This window comes from Lynx rufus, unplaced genomic scaffold (assembly GCF_022079265.1).
Source record: "Lynx rufus isolate CCGP_SWC_20201006 ecotype Redwood Valley unplaced genomic scaffold, mLynRuf1.p SCAF_4, whole genome shotgun sequence".
Taxonomy (NCBI): domain Eukaryota; kingdom Metazoa; phylum Chordata; class Mammalia; order Carnivora; family Felidae; genus Lynx; species Lynx rufus.
This window is the reverse complement of record NW_025814856.1, coordinates 92,555,454-92,577,223: the sequence shown is the minus strand read 5'-3', so window position 1 is coordinate 92,577,223 and position 21,770 is coordinate 92,555,454. Positions and strand designations below refer to the sequence as shown.

The 21,770-nt window shown below is 37.0% G+C and overlaps 1 protein-coding gene across 12 annotated transcripts in view; it reads right to left on the bottom strand.

The window, feature by feature from the left end:
- ADAM22 (ADAM metallopeptidase domain 22) overlaps nt 1-21,770 on the bottom strand; it is a 229,916-nt gene that overhangs the window by 98,396 nt on the left and 109,750 nt on the right. For all 12 annotated transcript variants that reach the window (XM_047097037.1, XM_047097041.1, XM_047097040.1 and 9 more), the window contains exon 4: nt 8,526-8,592. In XM_047097037.1, coding sequence (XP_046952993.1) covers nt 8,526-8,592 — 67 coding nt within the window. The remainder of the gene's footprint in view (nt 1-8,525; nt 8,593-21,770) is intronic.

Here is a 21,770-nt window from a genome sequence, read left to right as displayed (position 1 = left end):
ATCTAATTTTAAAAATCACGTATTTGTGGGTTGCCTGGGTGCTCAGTCGGCTGAGTGTGCAACTCTTGTGGTTGGCTCAGGTCGTGCTCTCACGGTCGTGAGATCAAGCCCCATGTGGGACTGCACTGAGCATGGAGCCTGCTTAGGATTCTCTCTCTCCCTCTCTCTACCCTGACCCCATCCTGCTTGCATGCACATGTGCTCTCTCTCTTTCTCTCTCTCTCAAAATAAATTAAAAAAAATTTTTTTTAATTGTGTATTTGTGGTGAACTTGGTTTTTATTTTATTTTATTATTTTTTTAAAAATTTTGTTTATTTTGAGACATAGAGCAAGCAGGGGAGGGACAGAGAGAGGACGAAAAGAGGATCTGAAGCAAGCTCTGTGATGATAGCAGACAGCCCAATGTGGGGCTCAAACTCATGAAGTGTGAGATCATGAACTGAGCCGACAAGAGTTGGATGCTTAACTGACTAAGCCCCCCAGGCACCCCTGAACTTGGTGTTCATTAGTGTAAAAAGTTATCACGTCTATATATATGACATATGAAAATCTCCTCCCTGGTAAAGAGAACCTGTGTGAGGTACCTGCACAACCTGTAACACCTGTCCCTGAAACTGACCTTCATCCTGTACCTAGGGTTTTGCTCACAGAGTTTTGACTCAGTGGTGAAAAGTCCTTAGCCTAAATCTCCCAGAAAATCTAGCAACAAGAACATAAATACAGATTCTGACATATGGGTAGCTGCATCTGCCAAACATACTATCAATGCTTCACTAAATTGTTTGTAATAATTTTAATCAACTCTATTTACACACATTTGGTTAAAAAAACAAAAACAAAAAAAACCTCCCTGACAAAATTGAGACCAAAAACCACTTCAGTTTATAGTAAATGAACTGTATCTCAATAGAACTGTTTTTTTAAAAATAATCCCAGTTACCATGGCAGCAGGAACCCCCCCAAAGGACCAACTAAGGGTCTTTGATTGATAGTCTGCCCCTCAGCCATCCTTAAAATGCACATCACCAAGTTACTTTACTAGATAAAGGCCTTCTCCATTTCCACAGAGCCAGGGGAAATGCCTGAACCTTGTATTTGAAATCAAAGGTGATACAACTAAGAGCTTACATGAAAACTTCTATAAATAGATCCATTAAAAAAAAAATCCTCTCTAAAAGCATCTTTCCAGATCATGTGACTTAATTACCGTCTAGGTAACTAAGTATTACTCCCTTATCCAAGAAGCTCCAAAAAAGCTACTGTAGTGAGAATTCAAGATAGAAAGCATGTCCCTCAAATGTGAAGGAAAGTTGTAAACAGACACATTTTGGAAGAGAAATGCTGTTGTTGAGTTGTCCTCCTAAAAAAACAAAAACAAAAACGGAAAACAATATTTTAAAAAGCTTTTGTGTAGATCACTTGGCAACAGTGGCTGTTGCTTGCATTTCATGTCAAAGACAGCCTCAAAACAAAGAGATCACCTAAAAGCTACTTGAAAAAAACACAAGTCTCCATTTCAGAAGATTCATCACTGAAGCAATGGTATAGAGGGCCCTGTACTAATGCATGCAGCAAAATTTACTGCACACCCAAGCCTGGTTTTCCTTTTCTTCTTAATCACTTACTCTTTCTTCTTCCTTCTATAGAAAGAACCAGGATTCTGAACAGTAATGCAGTTTTGAGAATCAATAAGGAAACTTGATACTCAGAATAAGCAAAAACAGATTAACCCCTTTGTTCATCTTTTCTGCTGCAATAAATATATATAATGACACTTTGGCAGTTAAATAGCAATTTTTGTGTTCCCATGGCCAAAAAATAAATAGTTCAAGCATTTACGCACTACTCAATTGCATGCAATGAATTCAAGAAAAATCTCTCTCATAAAAGGATATGTTAAGCTTTTGTCATTAAAATAAAAAGTAGAAGCAGAATGCAGTCACTGAACTATAATCTATATTTTAAATAGACTAAATCCTTCTACTAATGACAAACTGAGAACATTTTTTACTTAAGAAAGCAGTCCACAATATTTTATAGCAACACATAATTATTTGGGGGGGTAGTTTTTTGCAAACAAAACAAGTTAAAAGATATCTTAAGAAACATTTATTTAATACATTATAGGCTTTTTAAACTATTCAAGTGTCGAACATTATGTTCATCGTGGAGAAGTCAGAAAATGAAACATGAGAAAGCTTGAAAATAATTCAAAATAACAAGGAATTTTTTATGGATACCATTCAGGCTTAAAGGAACTACAAAGTTAGCATAAGCCAGGAAGGTATATGTTGCCCTGATGGTCATCACATTTAATATTTTCTAAGTGATCTCTTATAGCTATTTTCCACTAGAAGCTTTTTTCCTATCTTTGACACATTCATTGTGGAAAACAAAAAGATTAAAGGCAGGATTAAAAAACAAGTTAATCTCTTCTTTATGAAAGAAGAATGAGCTAGAAATTGACTTATAAAAATGAGTGCAAAAGGCATCTAGAGATTCTGCCTGTAGCACAGGTATCTGCTGGTAGATGGTACCACTCTGTGCTGTTAATCTTTCATGGAGCTTCAACCCCAGGGAGCTAAGATGATGTGAACAGCAGGAGAAAAACTACGGTAGAAAAACTCAGGCTTTCTCCTTGCTTCTATATCAACTTTACTGATATTCTATTTCCAGAAGTAACATTAGCCATTTCAATTTTCTTAGAAAGTATTTTATTTATTTATTTTTAAATTTTTCTTTTAAAGAAAAAGGGAGAAAGAGCAGGGCGGAGGGGCAGAGGGAAAGAGAGAGAATCCCAAAGAAGCTCCACGCTAAGTGCAGAGTTCAACACAGGGCTTGATCCTGCAACTCGGGGATCATGACCTGAGCTGAAATCAAGAGTCTGACACTCAACCAACTAAGGCCCTCCTTAGGAAGTATTTTTAATGAGAATTACACCATCATTCTTTTACAGTAAAAGGTTTCCTCGAGTCACAATAACCTTTCCTGCCCTCAGGTAAACACTTTTTCCTCTGGCACCTGCACCCCAACACACAGCAATTCCTTTACCCACTTGTACACTCAACCTTGATCCACACTCCTCTGCTTTCTTACTATCTTTTTACTGCCACTATGGGCATAAACTGAGACAATGATCCTTGAGTGCCCTCAATTCAATTAAATGATGGACAGTAACCAGTTGATTGACAAAGTCAATGCTGTATAATGAGCATTCTGTACATAGCCATTAGGATCCTGATCCAAAGACAAGCTGGGAGTGCTCACATACAGTATATTAGAAATAATTTGAGCTAATTAGATACTTAGCAGCTATTACTTTTGCTTATAAGACATCAAAAAATCTAACCAAAAAAATATTGTTATAACAAATGATACTGATGACTGGTCATGGTCTTTCATAGGTAATAAATACAATAAATCATATCTCTACCAAGATAACTATTCTTTTTCACCCAAAGGAAATCTGCCCCATTCCACATCTATATATATTCTTGATAGATATAAAGAATTGAACCATTCCTTTCCTAATGATCCAAAATTCCTACTATGGTGATTTTCCTGAGATGTGATAAGTAAAACAGGCTTTGTACTAGATGTGTCTTTACCATATGTTGCACAAGGCAAATGACATAACTGAAAAACTACCCTAACACACACCAAATTTGAGAGAAATACTTGAAAGGTCTTTGAGTAGACCACCACTTCAGGTTAAGGATAAGACTATAAAGGAGTCATTAGGTACCTCCAAAATGAATTAGGTATGTATAAAATCAGTCCAAATTAAATACATTTCAGTTTTCATGGCTATCCTCTCTTACATAATATAGAATATATGGTAGATAATATGGTGTAAGAGTCAGCTCGGGAGTTAAATAACCTAGATTTCAATTGTGGCTCTACTACTTTTCACTGTGTTGATTTCAGCAAGTTACATAACCTCTATATACCTCAGTTTCCTGTCAAGTGTCATAATAATTATATTTATAATCACAGGTCATTTTGAACACCAAATACATATAAGTTCATGTGCCTGTCACATCACAAGCAATAAATACCATGATTATTAGTATTATAACACTGATTAACCAGAGTCTATATAACTGGAAACCAATTAAGCTGAATATTGGCAGCTTTCAAGACAAAAACGCTAGCTAACAATAAAACAGTGAGCTGCACAGTGTACACTCATTTGCTGCTGCTCATCAATCCTAATTTACTTTGTCTCAAGAATCTAGATATACAGTTCTTCACAGTCAAAATGAAAAGATTTTGTTCCCAAGATACTCTGATCAGTTGAAGCTTACTGTTAAAATTCTTTTTAAATGTTTTTTATTTATTTTTGAGACAGAGAGAGACAGAGCATGAGTGGGGGAAGGGCAGAGAGAGAGGGAGACAGAATCTGAAGCAGACTCCAGGTTCTGAGCCATTAGCACAGAGTCTGATGCAGGGCTCAAACCCACAAGCTGCGAGATCATGACCTGAGCTGAAGTAGGACCCTCAACCAACTGAGCCACCCAGGCGCCCCTTAAAATTCTTTTAAAAGTTCATATTAAACACATAAAAGTTCTCTCTAAGCTAAGGGGCAAATTTAGAATTTAATTTTTAAATGAAATGGAAATAAATTTAAGTGAAAGATGAGATTAATATGTCTTATTAAAGGTACAAAAATATTTTTTTTCTGCCTAAAGCCTTTATCTTTGTAACCTTTGAAGAAAAGTTTTTTAAAAAACTTTAAAATCAGGATTCTGTATCTATCTGACCAGAATAAAACCACCTTTGACAAGGCATAGAATGTCTTTGCAGACAATACACATTACTATCTTAAGGAAAGATCACTGACACATATTTCATTTTACTCTAAATATAAAACTGCAGTCAACAGCAAAATCCAGACTGTGAGAAAACACACAAGATCAACAATTTATCTGTGGAAGAAACAAATTTGTTGTAAAAAGAGAAAGATATGGGGAAACCAATGGATTAAAAGAGACTTTTTAAAAATCATTTAAAAAACTTAGGCAAAATTAAACTACAGGGATACATGCTTGGGTAATAAAACAATAAATAAAACCAGAAAAGTCACAATAGTATTTACAAGTCTATAAGAGGAGGCAGGAGGAGCTCAGCTTTGGGAAGTATCACACAGAAGAGCTGGTCAAGCTCTATTTCTTGAATTGGATAGTGGTTATAGAGTATTCACCTTAGTAATTTCCGTGCCAGTGTTATATATTAGAAAAAAAATGTTTGGAAAAAAAAAAGGTTTGAAAAATATAATCGGAATCTAAAAGATTTGCCAAAGTAGCTATTATGTACTTTTCCATGCAAATACATTCCTTTCCCACAGTCATACTCACACACTTAAATAAATGCATTGTACCTGAGTCTCACAAATAAAGGTTCCATGACACGTGAGCAGTTATTTATCAGATTGATGTCTACTCATTGCTTATATCTGGCATAAATGAATTTGGTTTTATGTCATCAAAAAAGTAGAGTTTTGGGGCACCCAGTTGGCTCAGTCGGTTGAGCATCCGACTTCGGCTCAGATCATGATCTCGCAGTTTGTGGGTTCAAGCCCTGCATTGGGCTCTGTGCTAACAGCTTGGAGCCTGGAGCCTGGAGCTTGCTTAGGATTCTGGGTCTCCCTCTCTCTCTGCCCCTTCCCCACTCATGCTCTGTCTCTTAAAAAATAAATAAAAACGTTTAAAAAAATTTTTTAAAGAAGTAGAGTTTTGTCTTGATTTCATACCCTTCATTTATTTCACTTCCAAAAGCAAAGCCAATTTAAAAACAAAACCAAACCAAATAGAGCTCTTAGGCAAGGTGTTATGGGCTTAATTGTATTCCCCTGAAATTCTTATGTTGAAGTCCTAACTCCCTACTATTTCAGACTGTAAAGATAGTCTTCAAAGAAGTAATTAAGTTAAAATGAGGTTGTTAAGAGCAGGCACTAATCCAACATGATGAATGTCCTTTTAAGAAGAAGAAACTGGAGAACAGATATACACAGAGGAAAAATCACGTAAAGCCATATGGAGAAGGCACCATCTACAAGCCTCAGAGGAAACCAACCCATTTGACACCTTGGTCTTGAACTTCCAGCCTCCAGAATTGTAAGAAAATACATTTCTGTTGTTTAAGCCACTCTGTGGTACTTTGTTATGGGAGCCTTAGCAAACTAGTACAGCGCATAAGAAAAAAAATTTTTTTAAAAGGTAGTAGAAAGAAGAAAAAGAAATACAAAATGTTACAATTTTACAATTTTAGTTGACTCATAATGTACAGTGAAAAGAAAAGCTTAAGAAAATTCTGAGTCATTAGTAAAGAAAAGAGAACAGATTACGTTAAAAAGAAACACCCCAATGAGCTAAGCACAAAGGGCAAGACACGAGGGAACCAGCAGGAAAATAACTGGCTACTGACTGAATTGATGGGGCAGGATTCAGAGCTTTCAGTGTGGTTTCTGGAAAAAACCCAGAGGAGAATTTTGAGTTAGGTTTTTAAAGGGACTAGACACAAATGGAGGTGATGGGTGAGATCCAAGTGGTTTTCTGAAAGGGAGAAACGTCTTCTGGCCCAAGGGTTTAAATGAAGGTTGGATTTTATTATTTCCCTGGTTTAATAGGGTTGGGGTTTAGGCAACCATCAAACAAAGAAAATGAAATTCTCAGACTGGAAAATCAGCAAAGATCGTGCAGAAAGTCAGTGCTCTGAATGTTATATATACCCATGGAGCCTAATGATCTCAGAGTGGAGTACGCTCTGTTGATTAAGTACAAGTTTCCTGAAAAGGGACATTACTGGAGCAACAGCAGATGGCTCTTTGCTTGATCTGCCCTCCATGCTCATATTTGCATTTCATCATTCCACTGACAGGCATAAATAGAAATAGTGAACTGCCTGTTTCTTTTCCTCTTTAATTTAACAATAACAAATACTCTGCATTCAGAAAAGCAACATACAAAATAGGGAAGTAAAGCCAAGCAACGGGAAAGAGAATAAAAGCCCAGAGATTCTAAATCTAGGTAATTTTTTCCAACTATAAGCAACATGGCACCATTCTCCTGTGTCATGCCTGGAAGCATCCTGACGTCCTTTCTGCAGAAAGGCAGTGAAATAAATCAACCAACCATTCCATTTGTCAGCCTTAACAAGTTTAGAATAACTTTCTGGAAGGACTGGCATAATTATTATAAATTAGTTCACTTGTAAAAATTAACATATTTTGTTTTTAGTCTTTATCAAAGATATCTATACATGATATAGAAATTTTGCTTATAAAGCAAGATACAATACTGCAGATGTATATGATAGCAAATATACAAAAAATTAAAATATAAATATGTGCACAGGGCAAAACAATACTAAAAGAAAATACAATAAAATTAAAACAAAGTTTACCTCAGTGATGAATTTTAGTGAGTTTTCATTTTTATTTTTACTTTTCTCTACTTGTAAGTTTTCTAAAACGAGTCTGTATCAAATGTATATTCAGAAAAAGAAAACAAATATATATAAATGGTATTATAATTCTGACAAGGCAAATAGGTAGTCTGAACTCTTTTCGGAAGAAAATAAACACTTAGCCAAAACTTATAATACTACAAAATGAGCCTAAAAAAAAAAATGAGCCTAAAAAAAACCTTTGGGTGGAATTTGGTCTCACATACCCTCAGATTACATCATCACCAGTAGACCAGAAAAAAATACACATGCCTATGTCTGCAACTGGAGGAGGATTTTATTTACAAGGCATCTCTTCAGAGCTTACTTGACAAGAATCAATATCCCGGGGCACCTGGATGGCTCAGCTGCTTGAGTGTCCAACTTTTGACTGACTATCGATTTCGGCTCAGATCATGATCTCATGGTTCGTGAGTTCGAGCCGCACATCTGGCTCCACGCTGACAGCATGCTTCGGATTCTCTCTCTCTCTCTCTCTCAGTTTCTCTCTCTTTCTCTCTCTCTCTCTCTCCCTCCCCCACTTTCTCTGTCTCTCTCTGTCTCTCTCTCAAAATAAATAAATAAACTTAAAAAAAAAAAAAAGAACAATATCCTGAGATTTCTCTCTCCAGGGATTTAAAACCTCCTGGGACTACCCTGAACACCAAATAAATTTATCATTTTACCAGGGGAATGTCTTTTCCAACTGAACGCAAAGTCACATACCTACCCTGGAACCAAGATTTCACCTTTTGGTTCTCAGGGCTAACCTTAAAGGGCAAATTTCAGGAATTACTTTCTGTGACATATTCTAAATAAGAACGCTTGCATTGTATTAATCCCACACAACCCTTGTATCAATCCCATAAAACATAACTCCCACAATTCCTATAGCACACTAAGAATCCTTTTTCTGGTAACTAAAGGTTTTATTCACAAGCGGGTGATACACTTAGTTGAAAAATGCCGAAATACAGAAACCCCAAAACTGTACATTAGAAGTTTCACTGAAAATTAAAATCATAATATTTTAACAATTTTCAAAAAATCTCCGCCAGAGGGAGACAATCTTACTTACTTTAACTTCCACAGTCTTCCCTCCATGTTCAACATGTCTCTCTACGTATTCAGAGGACAGCAAATCGCTGTAACAGATAGAAATGGTGATTAAAAAGGACCCTGAGAGTATAAATCACTTGAAAGTCACCAAGTTTACATATATCAGCTTTCTGATTTTTAACTCAGATTTGAATACAAAAAGAAAACTTTACAGGTCTCTCTCTGTATCCCTCCCCCTCTCCTTCTTTCTCTCTCTTACACACACACGCACGCACACACACACACACACACACAAACACACTCTCTCTCTCTTTCTCTCCCTCTCTCTCTCTCTCTCTCTCTCACACACACACACACACATACACACACACACACACACACACACACACATACACACACACACACCTGGACTTCTAAAAAAATATGAGGTTAAATCACCTGTCACCCATTGCAGCAGAGCTAATGCCACTGATCAAGTTCAACAGGTCTCGGAAACTACCATAAGCACACCGTTATTTGCAAGACATCTTATTCTTCCTGGTTTTACTTTAGTTTTTATTAAATAGTTCTGATTTGCTACTGTACTTGACCATTTTTAAAGTTTGATATATTAATCTAACAAAATAATCCTTTCCATCACAAAAAGCATTAAAAAGGGGGCAAAGGAAGGTAGAAGAAATGAGAAGGAATGTGCTTTCAGAAATTTTAAATAATTCTTTTTGAAATCTCTCCTAAACAACCTTCTTGTATAATTTAAACATGCTTACATTATCTTAAATATGCTTCTCTTTAATTCCATATATATGAAAAAAATTCCCCTTTAATGGTGGTGCCTCAAGATACAACTTCTATAACAAGTCATAAAGTCTGAAGATTTTTAAAGCAATAAATAAATAAATAAATAAATAAATAATAACATTAAGTAAAAATAATTGTGAAGCTATAAATTTCTAAATGTATTAATAGACATTCAACCAACTAAATAATCTTTTTCACAGTGTTCTGAAGGTCACCATGCCAAAATTGTCCCAATCATTTCAAAAATGTGAATTTCTGAGCACAGAGGTCTGCTGTGATAAGCACCCTGTCTACAGTTGCTTGAAATGTAAACAGACTGATCAAACATGTGTTATATTAATCCAGGCACCATCATCAATTTCCTCCAGCATCTGACCCTTACATTGCCATTTTGGAAACCTATAATCATAGCTTAAGTCCTTGTTTCATATATCTTTGTAATTTATTTTCCTATTGATGTTATGGGGGAGTCAGTTAGGATGCTCTAAGCTGCAAGATGCAGAAAACACAACTAAAAATGGCTTAAACAATCAGGACATTTATATCTTATTTCTTGTTAGAAATTCCAGGACAGGTGTAATGTGAATATGCTTTTGCAAATCTCCAGATGTTAGATGAATAAATCTGGAGTTCATAAAATACATGCAAACACATTTTAGATGTCTTAAATATAGATAAGTACTAGTAAACAAAATTGTGTTAGATGCGCCAGAATGCAAAGGATGTGTAAAGTATAACTAAGAAGATCATGTGTGTGTTACACACTGATAGAAAGGGATGGATGACCAAAAGATACCTAATGTTCATGAGGCACCTGGGTGATAAATGTTCATGATATAATAAATATACAAAAAAGGATACTAAATATCCACGATACACTATACATAAACACTTATTATTTATGAGGTCTTCATTCAATACCCATGGCTCCTCAACTTCCATACTACTGACATTTAGAGCCAGATAATTCTTTGTCTTGGGGGGTGTCTTATACACTGTCACATGTTTAGCAGCATCCCTGGCCTCTACCCACTAGGTGCCAGTAGCATCACGCAGACACACACGATAGTCATGACTATCAAAAATGTCTCCCAATATTGCCAATGTACACTCACGGTTAAAATAGCTTTGGTTAAGAAACACTGCTGACATCCATTTCTGCCTCATGTTTTCTTTGCCCCCAAAATACAAAGAGAATTCATGACTGACCATCAAGCTAACCAGCAATTTACAACCCCCGACCAAGCATACTGTCCCTGTGTAATTCAGATACGGCAAACAGGTATCATTAACTTGGACTACCTTTCACCTATGGAGCTTGCCAAAACCTCACCTCTAGTCCTTGAAACCACATCATCAGTAGAGAAGATAGATGCAGCACAGAGAGAAGCAGAACATATGAACACCATGTACCCGAGGATTAGCCGGAGTGATTCTTCCATCCAACTTGCACCCTAACGTAAGTGTGCTAACCTACCCATTTCTTGATCCTCTTGCTTGTCACCAGGTCCTTAAAATTAATTCAGCAAACCATGTGACCTGAAGATTTTAATTTGGCGTATGGGGGCTAGCTTGCCTGGTAGTATACTTGTAGACTACCATTGCAACAAAGTAACTTCCCACCAGACAACAAGGCAGCTCCAGAGTTAGCTTGTGTGGTGGCTCAGCACAATTGTGTGACCAGGCATAAGTTCATCCTTCTGTTCTGCCATCAGTATAGTGAGTGATCTGTTCTCTTAACTGGCTCCTTCATGACCCTAACATGGCTACTGCAATTCTAAGCATCTCACACAGATAAAAATATCCCACGTTAAAAAACAAACAAACAAACTGTATTTCCTTAAAAGAGTCAGTAAACGTCACAAAAAGCCCCTAGCATTCATCTTCTCAAACATGTTTTTCCAGAATTACCTTACTGGGCCTTGCCAAAACAAATCTTTTCACTGGGAAATTTGTCTTTGAACAATCAAGTTCTCCTTCTCCCAAGCCTGGCATGTATATCATGACTACCCAAGAGAGAGCTGAATAATGTTAGGGGGAAGGATGGTGGTGGAGAGAGTGTCTGTTGAACACCCAACCAACAGTTGTCTTTCTTTTATTTCTTGCTTGCTTTTTTTTCCCCTTATTATGGGGTTATCAGATAGTATTTCACAAATCTCCAAGGCCTTCTAACAAAAGTAAAGCCGCATGATAAAAATCTGCCTCAAGCAATATATGTCACTGTGCAAGCATCCACATCTCACCCTCTTAGGCGTGACCATACCCCGAACAGGAAAGATACCAGCCAGATGTCTACAAGGGACTGTCCCCCAACCTTGTATCGGTCTCAAACAACCTCCCCAGAAGTGGGAGAGAAAAACTGCCATACCCAGGCAGTGTTTATTAGCAGAAACTATTCCTTCCCTTGGGAATCTGAACAAATAAATGCATACACACAAAAAAATAATTCAAGGAAAGAGAAGCAGAAAGTCAAAAATAAGCAGACATTTGAGAGAAACAGAGTTGTGTTGGTGGTGAATACCAGAGGAAAAGCCCCAGATCTCTGCTGCTTAAGTCCCGGGACCCAGAACAGCACAGCCCTGCTGCTGAGTACTGGTGGGATCCTTTCTCCATCAGTCACCTGAGTAAACCCCCTAGCACGAGTGAGATCAAAAGCAACTAGGTACAATATCACTTAGAGAAGTTGTGATAGTAGTAATAATCACAATAATTTCTGAAAAACAACTTTTGAATCTTCCAGGTTTTCAAAGTTCAAGGGAATATTTTCTTTTCAATTATAAAATCTAGAAATTAAGAGAGTTTATGAGTCACCACACGAATGTAATTACAGCAAAGAAAACTCCCTGCTCAGGAATTATGTAGCTCTATACCTACAGGTATTGTTGGAAGGGGTTCCATATAATTTAAACTAAAAACAGCCCTGACAATTGGGTTTTGTTTGTTTGCAGTATTGTGGAAGTCTGCTAAGAATTGCTATTTTAATTATTAGGCTGAAAAACCTTATATTTAAAATGTCACTTTTCCTCCACTAAAGCATAAAATCTTGACTACCGTCTACTTAGACCCTAAGCAAATTTTCTTGAAGCCTCCTAATTAGAGATAATAAAAATTACCTTAAGTTCCTTTCCTCAGATCGACATTGTTTACAGTTAAGCAGGGATCTATTTAAATAATCTCAAGTGCAGGAAAATGGGGAATCTCCTTAACATTGGGAAATTTTATTTTACTGTAAAGTGAGAAGGTAAAATTTACTCTATGTTAACAGCTTACTCGAAACTGATGTGTGAATGCTAACTTGTGAATTTTGAAAGATGAAAACTGAAAATCATTTTCAATCAAATTATAAAGGCCACTTGTTTTACAAAGAAAGTAGAGATGTTTTCAAAATTAGAAATGTAGTCTGAGGCCTTTTTTTTAAATTTGCATACCTTAATAAGCCTAAAGAAAGCAAAACAAATACAGCGTAAACGTTCTCAGTCATAATAATGATTACTCTTTGTCTAGTGGGCAACTGTCATGAATTAGAGGCAGCTGGTAAAGTACAAAGATTCTGGAGTTTAAATATGAAACTAGTATTTTGACTTCCTATCCAAACTGTCATTTATTTGCTGTGTGACCTTGGTCAAGTTATTTAATCTTTATAAACATAATTTGTCTATGGAGATAATATGAAGTTGGTAGGTATTAAACCAGAATATGTGTGAAATCCCTCCCACATCCTGATTCCAAACACCCCATTCCCTATTCACCGTCTCCTAGCCATCTTTCCCTTAAACTTCCACTTAATTCTTTGGCATTTATTTATTTTTAAAGTTTATTTACCTATTTGGGGGGGGGGGGTGAGGGGCAGGGAGAGAGGGAGAGAGAGAATCCTAAGCAGGATCTGCACTGTCAGAGTGAAGCCTGACACAGGGCTCGATGTGGGGCTCAAACTCACATACCACGAGATCATTACCTGAGCGGAAACCAAGAGTTGGACATCAAATCTAATGAGTCACCCAGAAGCCCCTGGAGACTTTTAAACAATGAACCCTACCTACTGATTTTTCACTGTCCTTTACCTCCCTCCTGTCCATCTAATCTAACTCATATTCCATGCTCTGTCATGATAATCACCCCCTTATATACACTCTAAACTTCCATACTTCTCTTGCTCTGCTCTCTCCACTATGCTCACTTGGCCAAACCTCAACTGTGGCAAAACTTACCTCTTCCAATAGTCAAAGTCTGTCCTCAAAAAGCAGAACATCCCGAATGGTGATATGTTGAATTTATGACCACAATTATCAAGTGGTCCCTCAGCACAACACTGCCCATCAATCCACTAATCAATTAACTCTAAGAGGACCCTTCCAAGCCTTTCTCTCCAAAGTATTCCTTCATCATAACTCTCTGTTGATGACCTCAATTCTGTATTCACTGAGAAAATGGAGACATAAAAAGACTACTTCACCTTTCCAATCAACAGACCAACTGGCACTCCTATTTCTAAACCAGCCTGTACAAGGATGTCAAAGAGGCATCTCAAACTCAACATGGCTAAAGCATAACTCTATCAGCCAAATCCCAATATTCAATTCTACATTCAAAATGTACCCTAGTAATAAATTTACAGTGAGGAAAACTGGGGCATGTCACCTTAATCAAGTGATCAGTTAACATCATCATTAATGGAAAAAACCAAAATCATGTGCTTCCTGAAGTGATATACTGAGAAGGACATATCATTTACAGTATTCCCACTAAAAATACCAAAGGAAGAAACAAATGAATGAAGAAATCTGAACCAGCATTAGATTTTCAAAATAACAGCCTTAGAGCAAAGCTCTAATCTAAGGTACTACCAGTAAAATGTGACCTCAAGGTCAAGATCAAATCAAAGATGCATTTGTAAGACCCTTTGTTAAGACCTCAGAAAGACTTAGGGCTGTTTTACCTGGATTATATCACCTATATAAGAGTTTCTAAGATTCTCCAGGGCCTACCTACCAGAAGCTCAGATACACAAAAGAGTTTCCAAGAATCTTAAAAGCACTGTCCTATAGCATCTTAACTCAAAGTCAAAAATAGGGAAGGGCCTCCCCCCCAAATGAGGTGTGGCTATGGTTTTGTCCAATGGGGTAAATCTCGATGAATTCACACAGAACCCACCAAAAGAACAACCACCAGCTTTGGTCAAAATGGAAAGTCAATGAAAAATTTTTAGTCAGGAAGCAGACCTAGAAAGATATTTAGATTAAAACTGGGCCCATTTCTTATGGAAAAGAAATGGTGACTCAAACAGTACAGCCAAGAACCACAGGCAACCACCCCCAGGAAGCAGAACAGAGCCTTAACCTACATATTCCCTTTCCCCAAACAGGGGAAACCTGGCTGAGTATCAGAATTTCAACCAACTACATGAAAGCTAGGTACTTCCTATTTCCTCCCTTTTTAAACAAGAGTATCTACTGCAGGCATCCTGTCCTCATCTCTCCCTTGGAACTTGAGTGTTTGTGGAACAGCTCATTTGTCTTCTCAGTTCAAGGGTCTGTACCTGAGTTACTTCATCTAATAAGCTAATTAAATACCAGAACCTGATTCAGATGATGAGGACCAGAGCCCTGAGCTCAAGTCTGATGCTATAACGGAATGAGATTTTTCAGGAATGTTTGGAGGAATTGAGTGCATTTTGCATTTGTGAGAAATGTAAATAATATGTGGTCAAAGGATGGACTGTAGTTAATTAAAGATGTCTAGGGGCACCTGTGTGGCTCAGCCAGCTAAGCATCCAACTTTGGCTCAGGTCATGATCTCACAGCTCTTGGATTTGAGACCTGCATAGGGCTCTGTGCTGATAGCTCAGAGTCTAGAGACTGCTTCGGATTCTGTGTCTCCCTCTCTCTCTGCTCCTCCCCTACTCATGCTCTGTCTCTCAAAAATAAATAAACATTAAAAAAATCTTTTTAAAAAGATGTCTACAAATTATTTGTCACTTCTCTTATAGTCAAGTGGAGACCACTTCTCCCCTCGAATCTGAGCTGGCCCTGTAGCAAATCTAATGAGGCAGAAGTAATACCGTGTGATATCTGAGGTTTGCAGTTTCTACTTTCATGCATGTAAAATTCTCCATTTTTCAATCTCTGAATCCAGCCATCATGCTGTGAGAAAGCCTAAGCAACCACATAATAAGATGCTTGTAGAGGACAACATCTATCCTGACCCGATAGCCCCAGCTGAATTCCCAGCCAATGGCGGCACCAATTTCCAACCATGTGATTGAGGCCATTTTGGATCCTACAGATGTAACAGTGCCCCAGCCAATACTATATGAAACAGAACTGCCTAATCAACCCACAGATTTGTACAAAATAATAATTTATAAGGCAATAGGCTGACCATGCCTGTTTATTCTCATCATTCAGTAATTGTTAATAGTGCACAAAATTAACATCATGTTTTCCTTAGAGCAGGCTCCAAACGAGCCCAGTGTAACTTACTTGGGATAATAAAAACAAAAGGATCATAAAATTTTCATATATGACTATAATCCATCCATTAAAATATGGAAACGCCCTATGGGTCATGGGCCACAATGGAAAAATAGATTTCATTTGGTTTCAAAGCTTTTCAGAAGAACATAACTGGGAAAATGAAAAGTTTAGGAATCCAAATTTCATTAACTTACATAAGAGGTATAAGAAACTATAAGCTTAGGGGAAAAAAGAAAACACTCTTCCAATCCTCTCCATTTTATGCATTCCCTCCCTCCAATTCATCTTCTCTTTTGTTTTTTTTGCCCCATTTAATCAAGAATTAACCTGTTAGATCCTTTTTAAAAACTAATATCTTCACTGAGAATCTTCACTACAGAAAATAGATAAATTTTCTGGACATTCATACCACTGAGAATTAATCATCCATTCTTCAGCCCTAGTTTGTGCCAGAACTGTTGCCTACATCCTCAGTATGTAATAACTAGTATTTAAAATTCTTATTTTGTTTAAAATAAATTAAAGGGAAACAACTAAATTAAAAGCTTACTTAAGATCTGCCTTTTGGATGAAAGTTTCATTTTATTCCTTTCCAAAATGTAAATATGAACATTCCTTTCCTGCTTATACACTTACAAGAGATTTTCTGTATACTCTGTGCCTAATGGTGAGGCTACTTCAGTTATGCTCAACTGAGGAAGTCATAATCTGATGAAAATTTTCAAGGAGCTTTCAGTGTGCATATAAGGACTAAGACCTTTAGAGTAAATGTGATTAGGTGACAGTTGAATTGGGCACTATTATTAATATTGCTTCTTATTTATAGAATCCTTATTCCTACTAAGGCAAAGGTATCCAAGCCTGGCTTAGCAGCAGAATCACAAAAAAAATTTTTTTAATGCCTGGGAACCACCCCTAACCCACCTACTAAATCAGAATCTCCTAGGCTAATTTTGACATACAAAAAATGTTACCAGGGCATTGAAGTATAATCAGACTAAGTCTACAAATATTCTAGCAAAATAATATTAATATAACAATGTGTTAGTATATTCTGACAATTGTGACTCATTACCCCGCTGAAAGCCAAAGATACTAGGGAACACAATGCAGCAAAGCAATAAAAAGAAATCCCTGGTGAATCTTAATGGCACACAATCAACAGAGGGAGAAAAAAAAATGGCCTTTTTTTCCATTAAAGCCAAATCAAGGAGTCATTTAAAAAAAACTGGGGGGCACCTGGGTGGCTCAGTAAGTTGAGCATCTGACTTCAGCTCAGGTCATGATCTCACAGTTCGTGAGTTCGAGCTCTGCGTTGGGCTCTGTGCTGACAGCTGGGAGCCGGGAGCCTGCTTGGGATTCTATGTTTCCCTCTCTCTCTGCTCCTCCCCTGCTCACGCTCTGTCTCCCTCTCTCAAACATAAACATTAAAATTTTTTTTTAAATTTTTTTTTAAGTTTTATTTATTTTGAGAGAGAGAAGGAGCATGAGTGGGGGAAGGGCAGAGAGAGAGGGCGAGAGAGAGAGAATCCCAACCAGGCTCTGTGCTGTCAGTGCAGAGCCAGATGCAGGGCTCAGTCTCACAAACCAGGAGACCATGACCTGAGCCAAGATCAAGAGTCCAACATGTAACCAAATGAGCCACCTAGGCGGCCCAAGGACTCATTTTTTAAAAAGAAAATTGACAGACTTACTTCAATATTTACTTAGATTTCCCATGAGCACCATAGAAATGAAAGGTTTTGGTACTTGTAAAAAGTTGTAATCGTTACATATGGTTCAAATAAAGTATATTAATTAGACATTTCCATTTTTACATTAATTACTTGAAAAGCATACTCAACAATGTAGGGCTAGCCTCAAACTCTCTAATGCCATCTGCCCAATGAACATCTTTACCTTCTTTGTCTCCTTCTTCTCCACTAACCATATTCTGGGAATATGACCATATCCCTCAGCCAGACTCCATTGTCAGTAATAAAGAAGAACTCACTGCTAAATTCACTGTTCCCCACCCCTACCTATGTGACTTCATAAGCTGGAGTCAAGTGGGAGTCCCAATTCTGCCTGTTCCTAGAAGACAGCATCTACCTACTACCATCAGCCCATACAGCCTCATCATGGCAATATGCTCCCAAAATATCAAGATTAACCTACTTCAGGCCTATTACCCTAGTTCATGTCTGTCACCTCATGTCTGTCAGCCTCCCAAATCATCCCTCATCTCCAGATCTCAAATCCCTTTAGGGCTCTGTCACTTTGTCCCACACTCTCTACCCTAGATACCCTTTAATGATGCCCTCTGGAATTCACCCACGGCCATTAGAAAAATCTCCAGTCTCTTCCTTTAACACTTCCTTCACCATCTTCCGCTGGGAACAGCTCTTCACCATAGGATCTGCTTTTCCTGCACCCCCTTAAGTGGGGGCTGCACATCCTTACTAAAGGGATGTGGAAAGATATCCTCCATGTTTCTCATTGCCATGTCATTCCATCCTAGCACATTCCACCAAAAATCACACCACTTTCTCCTATCATCAGACTATACCACCTATCACTGATCCTTATAGCAATTTATTGATTCCTGGTCAACTCCCCTCCTGCTGTGGAGATTTTAGCTTCTAGTTTTCATCATACTCTCCAACACTACTCTGTTGTAATTATTGGTGATTTTGATACTTACCTAGGTGACCCTTATAATTCTGCCTTCTCAGCTCCCTGACCTTATCTCCTCTGATGATCTCCTCCATTCCTTCACCTACATTTCACCTACCATATAAATATTCTAAATTCCAAGGCTCTCACTCTCTGAGCAACTTCTGTCCATCTAACTTTCTCCTTCAATACCCCATTTCAATTCTTTGACCCCAGTGAGATCCATAATCCACTGAACTTACTACCATTTCACTGTCCCTCACCACCCTCATGTCTCACACCCTTCCTTGCTCAGCTTCAATTCAATCTTAATATTCACTGCTTTGTAACTTTCCCTACCCAGCTTCTACAATATAATTCTCCCTGGACTAAACCAATCCTGATTAAAGCCCTTACCAGCACCAGCCTACTCAGTGAAAGTGAATGAAGCTGAAGAGCAGCCTATCATCATGTTGACTGTATTCACTTTACAATGAGGAACACTGACCTCAACGAATCCTTTAAAGCCATCTGGCGACTTCCCTCCTAGTCTAGGAATTAGCTGTCCAGGTAATTATCCAAAGCCAACACCCCTACTCATGCACCACAATCCATCCCTTCTTGCCTACCAAGGGATATGGCACCAGATGTTGTTCCCTTTCCCGCATCATCAAATTCCCCCCTTCTATTAGATCTTTTCCACCAGCACACAAACTGTTATTTCTCCCATTCACAAAAACAAATAAAACAATTCTTAACATCATTTCCCTATCCAACTGCTACTACATTTCTTTCTGTCCATTAAGCAAAACCACTCAAGACAATTACCCATAGTCAATACCCACCTTTCTCTCCTCTCCTATCTCTTGAGCCCATCTAATCAGATTTTCACCATATCACTTCACCAAAACAGCTCTTAACAAAGTCACAAATTACTTACCTTAAACTAAATGTAGAAATCTAATGGCTGATTCCCAGTCTTTATCTTATTTGACCTATAAGCAGCATTTGATACAATTGATCACCCGTCCTCTTGAAAATATTTCCTTACATTTCCAACAAGGCACCACACTCTCCTGGTGTTTCTCCTACTTCTCTTGCTGCTGTTTCTCAATCTCCTTTGCTAGTTTCTTCCTGTTTCCCCAATCTTTAAACAATGTAGTGCTCTGAGGCTCAGTCGGTGGTCCTTTTCTTTTTATATTTAGTCTTATGGTGATCTTACCTAATGTCTTCTGTTAAATAACAAGTATATGTTGATGACCTTCAGATTTATATCTCCACTTCAGAATTCTCTGAACTTCAGAATAATATTTCCAACCACATAGTAACATTTCTTCCTTATCAAATAAACATATCACACTTAACTATATCCAAATTTAAGTTCCTGATCTTGCTTGACAAACGATTTTCCAATAGTCTTCCCACCTTCATAAATAGCTACTCCATCTTTCCAGTTACCCTGGCCAAAAACCAAGGAGTGATCACTGACTCCTCAATTTCTCTTATATACCATATCCAGTTGATTATGCCAACTCTGTTTTCAAAATATATCCAGAATGTGACTTCTATTGCCACCATCCTGGTCTGAATCACCATGGTATCTTGCCTGGATTATAGTAATGCTTAAGATCTATGTGTCAACCTGTCAATATTTTCCTAATCATTTATGTGAAGATGATAACAGTCCAATTTTTAGAGAGAACACACATTAACAGGCTTTTCTTACCCACTGGTAATGATGGTCAAATTTTTCCCCATTTTTTTTGTTGTTGGAGTATAATTAACATACAGTGGTACATTCGTTTCAAGCGTGCAACATATTAATTCAACAATTCTATCCATTATAGTTAACGTCCACCACAATAAGTGCAGTCACCCTCTGTCATTATGCAATGTTATTACAATATTATTGCTTATATTCCCTATGCTATACTTTTCATGTCCACGACTTACTCTGTAATTAGAATTTTGTACCTCTTAATCCCCTTTATCTATTTCATCCATCCTCCCACCCACCTGTCCTCTGGCAACCACCAGTTTTTTCCCTGTTTTTAAGAGTCTTGGGTTTTCTTTGTTTTATTTTTTATATTCCACATGTAAATAAAATTATGTATTATTTGTCTTTCACTCTCTGACTTATTTCACTTAACATAATGCCTTGTAGGTCCATCCATGTTGTCACAAATGGCAAGATTTCATTTATTTTTATGGCTGACTAATACTCCACTATATGTATTCATCACTTCTTCCTTTATCCATTCATCCATTGGTGGATCCCTAGGTGGCTTCTGTATCTTAAATCATTGCCCTCTTCTGAGAAAGCAATCTTTCAAAATTTAGTAAAAGTCTTAAAATTCTGATATTCTTGGCATTCAAGAATCTAATGAAGGAAAATAGCTATAAATATAAAAGATATTTTATGCCATTTAAAAAATAGTTATTATTTAAAAGCCTAGTGTTGACAAGGCTACTAGGGAACCAGTAGCACACACATTGTAAGCACAGAATTTTTAAAAACTCAAGGAGGGCAGTTGGACAGTCCATCCTGAACTTAAATAGTTTTGAAACTGCAATTCTGTTTCTAAAACTTTAACCTAAGAAAATTATTTTTTTACTGTGTACAGGTGTTTAGCCATAAAGACTGTCAATATAGTATCATCATGGAGAAACACTGGAAATAACAAGAGAAACAATTAAATACATAGGGTATAAAAACTTACCGTTGAACACTACTAACAAGAACAGGTCATTAAAGATATTAAAAGATGTTCATAGTGTTCATATGAAAAGATGTTCATAAGATGTCTACTTAAGAAAAACTCCAAATTTTGCAAAAGAAAGAAAAACATATAGGTATGAAGGACAATGAAAAAACAAGTACACATTAAAAACGTTGCAGTGCTTACCTCTGGGTAATTAGATTACGGCTACATTAATTGTACTTGTTTTATTTCTACACATTATCTATATTATCTATTATTTCTATAATAAAAATGTATTACATTAAGAAACTAAAGAAATAAGTTATAATTCCCTAAAAATAGGAAACTAAATTTGAAATGTATTTCTCAAAGCGATCACTAAAATTATTCACAAAACAACCTAAACATACAAAAATAGATGAATGGTTGAACACATTACTTTCTATCCAATAAGTAAAAAATAATAAAAGTCAACAAAAACTTTTAAGAAGAATTTGTGTTAACTAGAAAAATGCTTCTTAAGTTAAAAAAGAAAAGTAGTACATGAAATTACATTGAGAGAACATGACAATTACATAGATAAAATAAAGCACAGAAAAAAAAAAACCTGGAAGAAAATGCACCCAAATATTTAAAAAAGGTTGCCTTTGAGTGGTC